This window comes from Dinoponera quadriceps, unplaced genomic scaffold (genome assembly GCF_001313825.1).
Source record: "Dinoponera quadriceps isolate SergipeBrazil2010 unplaced genomic scaffold, ASM131382v1 scaffold843, whole genome shotgun sequence".
NCBI classification, from domain to species: Eukaryota; Metazoa; Arthropoda; class Insecta; order Hymenoptera; family Formicidae; genus Dinoponera; species Dinoponera quadriceps.
In genome coordinates, this window is record NW_014554935.1 from 12,019 (window position 1) to 23,110 (window position 11,092).

The 11,092-nt window shown below is 37.5% G+C and overlaps 1 protein-coding gene across 1 annotated transcript; it reads right to left on the bottom strand.

Annotated features, from left to right (window-relative positions):
- Positions 1–261: 261 nt before the first annotated feature.
- Positions 262–10,908, bottom strand: LOC106742664 (odorant receptor 49b-like). The gene is made up of 6 exons (XM_014615837.1): positions 10,632–10,908; positions 10,048–10,378; positions 9,810–9,909; positions 9,453–9,572; positions 9,075–9,230; positions 262–315 (listed from the first exon to the last, which is right to left on the bottom strand). Exons 1-6 carry the CDS (start codon positions 10,906–10,908, stop codon positions 262–264), a joined length of 1,038 nt encoding a protein of 345 aa, XP_014471323.1.
- Positions 10,909–11,092: the final 184 nt, after the last annotated feature.

Here is an 11,092-nt window from a genome sequence, read left to right on the forward strand (position 1 = left end):
AATTATTATTAAAACATAAGGATACGTTATATTTTTTGCTATTTAACAATGTGTATATAGTTTTTAATTCGGCTTTTTACTCCTGTGCACTGTAACAGAAAGATTACAGAAACATTTCTATTGTAATATTTCATATGACATATTGCAGAATTTTTTCAGATATGTTGCACATGAAATAGAAAAGGTTGAAATGAATTTGAAACCATTCTGGAAGCTTTTTATAACAACCGGTGCTGTATGGTTAAACTCAAAACATCGCCGTCAATTTTGATTGGCGAGTAACACAGATACGTAACCTGCTGATGTTTTCAACAACTGCAACATTTTTTTAATTGCGATTAAACAGATAACAGAAATATTTACGTAAAATATTGTTATTAAATTAATCTGTAATGCGTATGTTGAAAACATGGGATCAACATGTACCCAATAAGCAGTAAGAAGTCAAAATTATATCGAAATGATATCGAAATTTGGTAATCGAAAAAAAGTAGAAATCTAACATTTAGATTCAAATAGGCTTGATTTCAAAACATTGTTGACATCAAAATTAGCTCGATTCAGAGTAATTTTTTACATTAAAATAACTAAGTTTCGAACAATTTTCCAAATAGCACAAGATTCAACAGAAATATTACAGCAATATAAATATTTCATAGCAATATTACAACCAAATATAGTGTGAATATAGTTGGTATATTACAAAGATATCACAGAATTTAAAATGTTCGCCAAAATGAATCACAATAATATTAGGTCCAGTAAAAAGTAATCCATTATTTTTCCAATAGAGGGCTTTACTAATCTGTATCTCGCGTTGTATAAGTCCGATCGGATTACGCCAGATGGCGTTAGAAAGATAAGATTTCGTACTAAAAAAACCTCTTAGACAGTTTTGTGATTGCTTGACTCAGTATTGTTTGAGCGCGCGTCAAAGAAAAACACCAGCAAAGAGAAAATATGCCATATTTTACAGTTTTTTTTTTCGATAAAGGTGAAAACGCAAGCCAGGCAGCTAAAAATGTGAATAGTGTTTACGGTCTTGATACTATAAGAGCCAATCACGCGCAATTTTGGTTTCGTCAATTCAGTTCCGGTAATTTTGATATCAAAGATGCACCACGCTCCAGGAGGCCAATTGTCGAAAATGTTGAAAAAATAATGAAAATCGTCGAGTCCGACCGTCATGTAAGCACCGTTTCGATTGCCAAGGAGCTAAACATTGCACAAAAAACCGTTTGGAACCATTTAAATGAGGCTGGTTTCAAAAAGATGCTCGATGTGTGGGTGCCACACGAGTTAACGCAAAAAAACCTCATGGATCGAATTTCCATCTGCGAATCGCTGCTGAATCGCAACAAAATCGATCCATTTCTGAAGCGGATGGTTACTGGTGATGAAAAGTGGGTCAATTACGACAACGTCAAGCGAAAACGATCGTGGTCGAATCGCGATGAGCCGGCGCAAACGGTGGCCAAGCCAGGGTTGACGGTCAGGAAGATTTTGCTATGTATTTGGTGGGATTGGCAGGGAATTATCTACTATGAGCTGCTCCCCTAAGGCCAAACTCTTAATTCGGATCTATACTGTCAACAATTGGATCGTCTAAAGAAAGCAATCGCCCAAAAGCGGCCAGCTTTGGCTAATAGGAGAGGAATTGTGTTCCATTAGGATAACGCCAGGCCACACTCATCGATAGTGACTCGCCAGAAGCTTCGGGAGCTTGGTTGGAAGGTTCTGTTGCATCCACCTTATAGTCCGGATCTGGCACCAAGTGATTACCACCTGTTCCTGTCTATGGCGAATTTTTTTGCTAGTGAAAAATTCGCCTCAAAAGAAGCTTGTGAAAATCGACTTTCCCAGTTTTTTGCCAATAGGGACGAGGGTTTCTATGAGAGAGGCATAATGAAATTACCTTCGAAATGGCAACAAGTTATCGAACAAAACGATGCATATTTGACCTAAATCGGATCATCGTAACTATGTTAAATAAAGCCTCCAATTTGATACAAAATAATGGATGACTTTTTACTAGACCTTATATAATGGTGATATTGCAAGTCCAAGTTGAACAAATTTCATTCTCAATTTAATTTAAGCAATTTTCTGACAACTATTAATCGCGAAAGTTGTTTCACACTTAATATTTGTATCCCTATGTGGATTCGATCTCGAGCAGCAACCAAGTAGTCACCTATCAAATTTAATACGCCGTTGACATCGCTTAACCTCAATGACCAGAGAGCCAGTGTGAAACAGACAGTGAGTTCAATAACTATGACAATATTCTAGCCACTGAATTTGATATGATTTAAGTTACTCCCTATACGTATTCCTTATATTAACAAAAATGTTCTTGTATTATATACTAGCATTTTCAGAAAATACACGCTGATAAAAACGATGCAATGGACAGGTCTGGCCAACTTGTTGATTTTTATGAAGAGTCACCATCATCATCAATGACGTTACTGCCCAGAGTCGAGTCTAGGCCTACCTCTGTCTCACGTATGCATGTGGTGCGCACGCAGATTATACACATGCATACGGAACCTACAATTTAAACACCGCTTTCAAACGGCAAACTTTTGGAGAGAAGTTCTCGTGGCATGGATACACTTTGGTGGTTTACCACCGAAGAGGAACTACGAGCGTATGAAGTTTTTGGTTCTGATGGTAATCGAACCCGGGACCTCTAGCATGGCAGGCCGGTGCGTTGTCTACTATACCACGCTCGCGCTCTTTTATGAAGAGTATGCGCCTTTTTACATGCTTCAGGAATCGTCGATTAAAAAAATCTATTGTAAATATCAAAAATATATAATTGAAAAATTTAAATGCGTTTTTCTTGGAACGTGATTTCTTAAACTTGACAATGTACAAAGAAAACGGATTAATATAATGACTTGGGCTTTTGACAAATAAATATTTTTTTATTTAAAAGTATGCACATATTACAACTAAGCTTCCCAGTTTATCTAGTAACATTTTTTTACTGAATAATTCACTATGGAGAGATCATGCAGTAATGAGTTTCAATTTATGTACAAGTCATCATTTCTATCAAGATGCCTCGTCACAGGTGGGGCAGGTTTCAGTTTCCTGAGACGTCTGAGCTCCTTGCTGTTATCTAGGAAAAGAAGCATATTTGTTGTGACGTGGCGGCTTGAAGCACTCGTCACAAGAGACGAATGCTTCCGAGGAAGTCTTATCACGGATAGGGAGATATGCTCCTCGCGAGCGTGTAATTGATGCGGCGACTTTTCTTTTTTTATATTGTACAGCGGAGACCGCGCACCTCCGGCGCGAGTATATTTTTGAGGCGAACCCCGCGTCCCCCTAAAAATGTATAACCCACGCTCCGGATGGCGGCGAAAAGAGAAGAAGAAGCACATCAAGCACCACCCGCCGGGTGGAGGAGCGGAGGCAGCCCGACAACGCGGATTGACTCCAGGTGACTCTCTATGCTCTATTTCGTGCTATCGGAAGTTTTGCTCTTGACATCGTCTAGGCTGTCGTGTTCCGTCCTTTTTCTTACAGCGGTAGAGCCGGTGTATAAGGACGCGCATAAGGGCGGTTCAAGCAACAAACCGGAGACCCGATGTCGCGCCTAGCTACCGAGGAGCTACCGAGGAGCAGGAGGTGAGACGGCAGACCGAGAAAGTGGATCAGAAAACTGCTGTCGGAAAACATCCGGAAACCAAAAAAGGACGAATAGAAAGACAAGGAAGAAGAGGGGACCTGTTAACAATCTGCGTTGACGGAAGCTAGTCTTGCGCTTGGTGGAGTAAAGAGAGAGTTTCCGAAAAAACAGCGATAACGATGGAGCAAGAGAGAGAGAGAGAGAGAGAGAGAGAGAAAGAGAGAGAGAGAGAGAGAGAGAGAGAGAGAGAGAGAAAGGACGTGCTCGACGAGAAGGACGAGACTTCAGGAGCAGCACCGGGAGCCAGTTGCCAGGAGCTTCGATTTTTGTAAGGTCGCACATCCTTATTTAAATTAAATAGTATCGCGTAGATCGTCCGTTCGGTCGACCGCCGTGCAACCTTCCCGACGGACTTGGGGCAAATGGTGGGCTAGCCACCCTACCGGCGGACATCGCAAGTCCACCGCGGTCTGGGTCTCGCAAAATTAAAATTGTACATGCAAGGCGCTATTGCTTTAGCGCATTCTGTTATCGCTACCGCTATGCCGTAATAAAGGCAACCATTGCATTATATAAACCCTTGGCCTTGTGTTTTCGTTTCTCTGCCCTGACTTGACCCGACGAACCACCTCGCCTCCGATTTAACTCACTCAGAAGCTATCGGTCCCGTTCGGGATTAACCTCGGTTGCGAGAAAGAACGTGTCTGAAGCCCGGGGAGGCTCGTCGATCATCTTGGTTTTTTTTGTGGGCGGTAAGTCCGCATCTGGCGCCCAATCTTTACGACATAGGTTGTGACGAGAAGTTTTTCTCGCGTTCTGGGTTCGCCTGACGGTTTTATACCGGCGATTCGCATTACTCTGAATCGAGAAATTCTGTCGCACTGTATTCACGTGCTCATGAATTCTGTCTATATGCCTGGTTGCCGTTCTTATTATTTCTTTTTTGACAGTAACCACCTTGAGGTCTCGGTGAATAGTGTCCTTACGCATATACCAAGGAGCATTTACAATACTTCTTAGGACTTTTTGGAAAGTTTGTATGATATTGCTATTACTTTTCTTTGAGCAACCTCATAGTTGTAGCCCATAGGTTCATATGGTTTTAGAATTTGTTTGTACAACAAAAGCTTATTTTGAATGTTTAGCCTAGATTTCCTACCTAGTAGCTAGTACATTTTTCTGAATTTAATGTTTAATTCATCCCTTTTCTTTTTCATATGCTTTTTCCATCTGAATGTTGCGTCTCTTTAGAGTTGTCCCAGGTATTTAGCTGTATTAGCATGTGGTATTACTTTCTCGTATTTTATCCATCGCCTGATTTCAGTTGATCCATTAGCCACCCCAGCGGACCGATGTTTTCTGTCGAGGTTGTCTCCCTTAGTTGGGTTGTTCTCGCTTTTAGACGTCAGAGTAACACCTTTTGTCCCTTATCTATCTGCTGTGAGATAAGTCACACCCAGGGTTCGCGATTAGGACGCTCGATGATTGGACTTACTGGTTTACTTGTTGGTATACTGCACGGCTTTTCACGGCTCTTTTTAGGAATGCATTTTTCAGCATGATGCATCCAACCGCGACCTTACTAGCCATTTGAACCCCGACAAATAAATGAAAACTATTTCTTTCATATGCAAAACCTAAATTATAAATTTTATTTTATTTAATTAATACTATGCCGTCCAGGGACACCACATTGGTGTCCTGTGAAAACTATCGCGCAAAGACCGGCGACACCACGTTGGTTTCGTGCGCAAAACTATCGCGCAAAGACCGGCGATAGCACTGTGGTGCCGTTTGTGTTCTGATTGTGTACTGTTGGTGTTCTGTTTGTGTTCTGTTTAAGTAACAATAAGTTACAAACATCATGATTCGATCGACAGACTTTCCGGTCAGCTAAAGCAACACCAGCTAATATAAATTTCCGACAAACGAAAACTAAGAAAGTGCTATTTATGTTTCAAAAATAAAAATAGAAGTACAACAAATTTAATGTGTAAAGCTTGTGGAGTCGCGTAACACCTCGGAGATTGTTTTGCTTCATATCATCTAAAAGAGAAATACTAAGTAACATTAAAATATTAATAAATAAATAAATATATAATATAAAAAAATGTAACATTTATTTACATATATCCTCGAAATTTCATGAAAATAGCGGGACAGGATTGAAAACTAATGAGAACTGACGATTTATGATCTCCCGAAAACCTCGAAAAACCGCCGGCGACAAGCAAAATGATCTGAGTCAGTCCTACCGGCGTCAAACAAAAAAATCCCAATTAGACGTGCGGACGGCATAATGTTAATTATAAATTAAAAAAAAAATAATATTTCTTAGACAATTTATTGGAAAAGTAATAGTAGAAAAATGAACATTCTTCTTAACATGTTGACTGCCAACTACGAGATATCTCGTAGGTTGCCCAGGACGCCAACTACAAGTTATCTCGTCGCTTCATTACTTGATTAAATCAAATTGGCTTCTTAGACCAGAATCGTGAACAGTTTCGTGGCAATTAACGTGTTAATAACAATATAATTCTACTTATTGGCGAATTTCTATAATTTCAATAGGTTGAGTACATGCGTTTAAATTTATTAATTATAAATTAACATGATGTTTGGGTTTCAGATAACCAGCTTTTGTTGTACAATTTCAGCAGTTTCTTGAAATTTTGGTAGATTTGTCTGCTGCCTGAGCAGACATTTCGACTATTTTATATTGTTTTAATATATAAAAGTTCATGCATAATTCTTAAAGTATAAATTCTTAAAGTATAAATAAAATATATGTATTAGGTCTATGCATAATTCCGTAGCGGAATTCGAGTAAATTTTAAACGCAAAATATTTGGCAAAAAAAGCGATTTTAATACTTTGCGGTCTGTCGACGGCATGCATGGTGCCGTCGCGCTCATTTCGACGTTGCGGTCCGTCGACGGCACTGTGCCGTCGCGATCTGACAACATTGGTTTTATCAATAAATCAAAACAAATGCGGTTTTAAGCAACTGGCAACATACAAAACAGATGAATAGCGATTCGTAGCTATATCAAAACAAGTGACGATCGCTCCAAGTGTTAGGATGATTCTTTCAGAGCTAGTTTTTCGATTCAAGTCGATCGACAGATTTTACCAGTGTAAACGCTATTGTGAGCTGAGGAAAGCAAAAAAATGTTATTTAACACAGATTTTTTTCAAATAAAGAAATTTGAGTTGTAAAAGTTAAATTCGACTCTTACAATCAGTCATTGGTTTATTATTTATCAATCGTACACGTATTCTCTAACTGTATTTATTTATTTATCTACTGTTTGGTCTCATATTATGCCGTATTTTATATAATTTTGTTTCATATTCTATGGTCATAGATGATGTGTCACCGATATTTCGTCGACGTGTCTTGAGACGAATTTCGTCAGAATCATTAAACGATGAGGATATTAATTTATATCCGCGGAGAAAAAAACAATGTTTGCAAGCACATGTAAACGAGAAGTATGTTTTCTATGCTTTTATTAATTTTCTTGATATAATTTATGCCCTTAAAGAGTCGATTATATCTATGTTTAAATTTTTTCCAGCTCAAAATAGACCATGACATTGATGGTCTCAGAAAGTAAAGTTCTCACAGAAAAGTTAACTTTTATGATGTTTAATAATAGAGAAGAAAATGAACTTCACGATAAAGTTGTTTGAATACGCTAGGTTCAATAGTTTTTTGATATCAATTTTAGTATAAGAAGAAAATCAACTAAATAAGCGCGGCTACTTGCGTATTATGCCTTTCAGAAGTCCGAACACATTTGTCAAGCGTTTTCGGGTGGGCCACGGACCGCAAAGTATTAATCAATTTAATCAAATATATTCCATTATTTTCAATGACTTTCTTCCTCATCTTTACAAGCTTCATTATCCATTTTCCATAAAAGTCCTGAGATTTTTGGGCAAAGAAGTCATCCAAGTGGTTTTTTATGGCGTCCAAGGAACTAAAAGTTTTATTATTCAAATTGTTCTGTAGCGCCCGAAAGAGATAGTCTGAAGGCGCAAGGTCTGGACTATATGGTGGGTACACCAAAACATCCCACCCAAACCGCAATAACTTTTGCCGGGTCATTAGAGAAACGTGTGGTCTAGCGTTGTCCTGGTGGAACACAACGCTCTTTCTGTTCGCCAATTCGGACCACTTCTGATCAATTGCTTGCATTAATTTGGCCAGTTGTGATCAGTACTTAGTCGAATCAATCGTTTTTTTTTGGGTGGCAGCAGCTCATAATACACGATTCTTTTCCAATCCCACTAGATGCTAAGCATGACTTTCGTCGGGCGTAATCCAGCATTTACGATATATGAATAGCCTCCCTGCGCTTCGACCATGATCTTCTTCGACTGACATTGTTGTAGACAAATCCACTTTTCATTGCCAAAGATCATCCGCTTTAAAAATGTTCGTTTTGACGGCATTTGAACAGCGAATCGCAAACTGAAATTCGCTCCATTACATTCTTTTTGCTCAGTTCATGCGGCACCCAAACATCGAGCTTGTTTACCATCCCAAGCTTCCGTAAATGTCTCGAAACAAATAATTGTTCAATGTTGAGTTTATGTCCAATCTCTGTAGTCGTCAAATACCGGTCGGAGTCGATTAAAGCCTTGATTTGATAGACATCAGTTATGACTGGCCGACCATATCCAGGAGCATTTTGGAGACCAAAATCTCCGCAACAAAATTTTGCAAACCACTTCCGACACACACTTTCGTTTACGGCATTCTCTCCGCACACGGTGCATATTTCTTTGTGAGTTTGCGACGCATTTATGCCATTTTGGCATAATAGATAAACGAAATGCACCGAAAATACACATTTTTTTCTTCCATGTTCAAAATATAATTAAGCTTTGTATACGTCATGTATCTCGATGAATACTTTCTTAAAATGTCCGCACAAATTTCAGCTTTCACTTAATGTAAGACACTTTATTGTTCGACACATGTTCGAGCGGAAAAACAATTGCGAATAATATCTATCGGAATTTCGCAACGGAATTATGCATAGACACAATTCAAACGTGAACTTAATATTTGTAAACAATTTTTCAAAAAAATTCTTAAAAATTGTTAGATTTTTAGCATTTCAAAGTAAATGACCCCCTTCGCAATTATAAAATAAATCAAGATTCAAACAAAAGTCGAGTTTTCTACTTGCCAGCCTTGTCGAGCTAATTTTGACTTCCAAAATGTTATTTCAACATCGTTTCGATATCAGTTTTCGCATAAGGTAGTTGAAATACTTTTTATTAAGTTAAGACGCCTCACACAAAATTATCGTGAAATAGTGAAATTTTACAAAAAGTTATTGTATGTTTATGAAAAGAATCTTAAATAACACGGAAAACGTAATATTGAATCCTTGTATCGTTCATCACTTACGTTGCATAACGTCGCCATTGTCATGGGAAATGTTTTTCCAGCTGTAATATATAATGGTTTATTCGAGCGAAGCATGATTAGTAATAAGTTCTTTGCTGCCTTCGGTTCTATTGTGTGCCACGAATATTCATAAGCAGCTCGGTGTATTTTTTCAGACTGAAAAATGTGACACATATATGAGATCTGAACAGAACGATTATTGGATAAATAAGCGCCAATAATGTAAATATTATATTTCGAAACAAATGCATCGTGAATAAAATTTTCGAATATTACAGAAAAATAACAAAAAATATGCTGAGTAGTAGTAGTAGACAAATCATACAGTTTATATTATTGTGAAAACTACTGTCATATTATTTTACTTACTTCACTTACTTGTGTCACGAGAACTTCACCAACGCCACAATAAAGACCCATGTGCAACAATATATATAAAATCATTGCAACGATCCAACCCAACTGCATAAATGGCAATTGGCCTTCTTTTTTAACAATCTAGATTGTTAAAAATACAAGATCGTAAATTTTCTAAAACTCCTTGAAACTTATCGTATCACCTTAGAAATGTGTTATACGCCAAAAAAATGTGTAAAATAAAATTGTTAAATGTGTAAATTGGCAGGTGCATTTTATATTTGTTTCACATATAAACATGTCATTTTATCGAAAAATGTTTGGGTAATAACCTCTCGTAAATCATGTCCCCAATGTGTAAATATTTGCAATACTTACATTTACTATGAGAAATCCTTGTAGGCAGAATTCTATGCAAAAACAAATCATCAAACCAAGCAGCATTAAATCAAAAGTATTGTCGATAATTTCGACGGATCTATAATAGTAAATCAGAAAATGACGTCAGAAAATAACATAAATATATATATTGTTTTTGAGTATACAATCGGTCCTACAATTCCTGCTTAGAAATAATTTATTTCTGTTTATTTTATCTGCAATGTATCTGGAATACCTGATTAACCGTATGTGATCCTGCACATTGTACTTCAATACTGCATTAAAGTTCGGGTATTTTTCCATATGTCTCAACCGCAAATGTAGATTCTCTAATTGGCCACATACATGGAAAATCAACAGTCCGAGGAAGTGGTCCACCGCAGAATAAGAGAGACACCCTGTGAACAAGACTATTCCTTGTGCTAAATATGTTAATTCGAATTGCGGACTTTTGGACACATCATGCAAGTAGTACGATTGTATTAGCAAGGGTCTTCCACAATCAGTCAGGTTTGTCACGTGCCTGACCATTAGTCCGAAACATGGGAGGACTAAGGTGATAGATACTGAAAAAATTATCATGAATATTCCGCACATGGCAATCAGGCGAGTGATTATGGCACACCTGAGCATAACATCTCGCTCTTCCTTCATCTTGACCTTTACCCAATCTTTTTCAATCATGCCAATTAATGGTGCTAGGGCTATAAGAAGTGATGCGTTAATACTTCGCTACGTAGATAATTATGTGCGTTTTATTAATTAAATATAATATTAAGTAAGGTGACTGTCAAGAAAATATTTTGCCAAGCAATGTACCTTTTTGATTATACCATATGATACTGATTTTAAACAACGCCATTAACATAGGCAGACTGCATTCCAAATTTTCTACCTTTAGTGTCATATCGCCCCATATCCGTAGCAACGATACTAAAGTCGGTATCGTTGTTATGAAGAGTAATGTGATAACGTTGCATAACAGTCGAAATTTTGATCGTACAATTTCATGCACGTTACGACTGTCTGGTGGCCACAAACCGATACTTTTCAACATGAACCGATGTAGACTAATTGCCCATTTGAAATCTGTCATTAGAAAACTTTACATGATTTCCTTCGTAGCACATATAAGAAAAACTTTGGAAACTGTAAGTTTACATATACAATTTGTATATAAAAAAAGATATATAACAGTAAATGTACATATACCATTTGTATATAAAAACAAAAAATATACGAGGTCTGTTCAAAAAGTATCGCGAATTTTGAATTTCCGC

What these genes read in the sequence shown, in the direction of transcription:
- LOC106742664 (XM_014615837.1), bottom strand. Translation starts at nt 10,908, where the DNA reads ATGACAGATTTCAAATGGGCAATTAGTCTACATCGGTTCATGTTGAAA. An exon ending in AAGGATTTCTCATAGTAAAT is followed by an intron (nt 9,573 to 9,809) that starts GTAAGTATTGCA and finishes TTAACAATCTAG; the next exon opens with ATTGTTAAAAAAGAAGGCCA. An exon ending in GTGAAGTTCTCGTGACACAA is followed by an intron (nt 9,231 to 9,452) that starts GTAAGTGAAGTA and finishes CACATTTTTCAG; the next exon opens with TCTGAAAAAATACACCGAGC.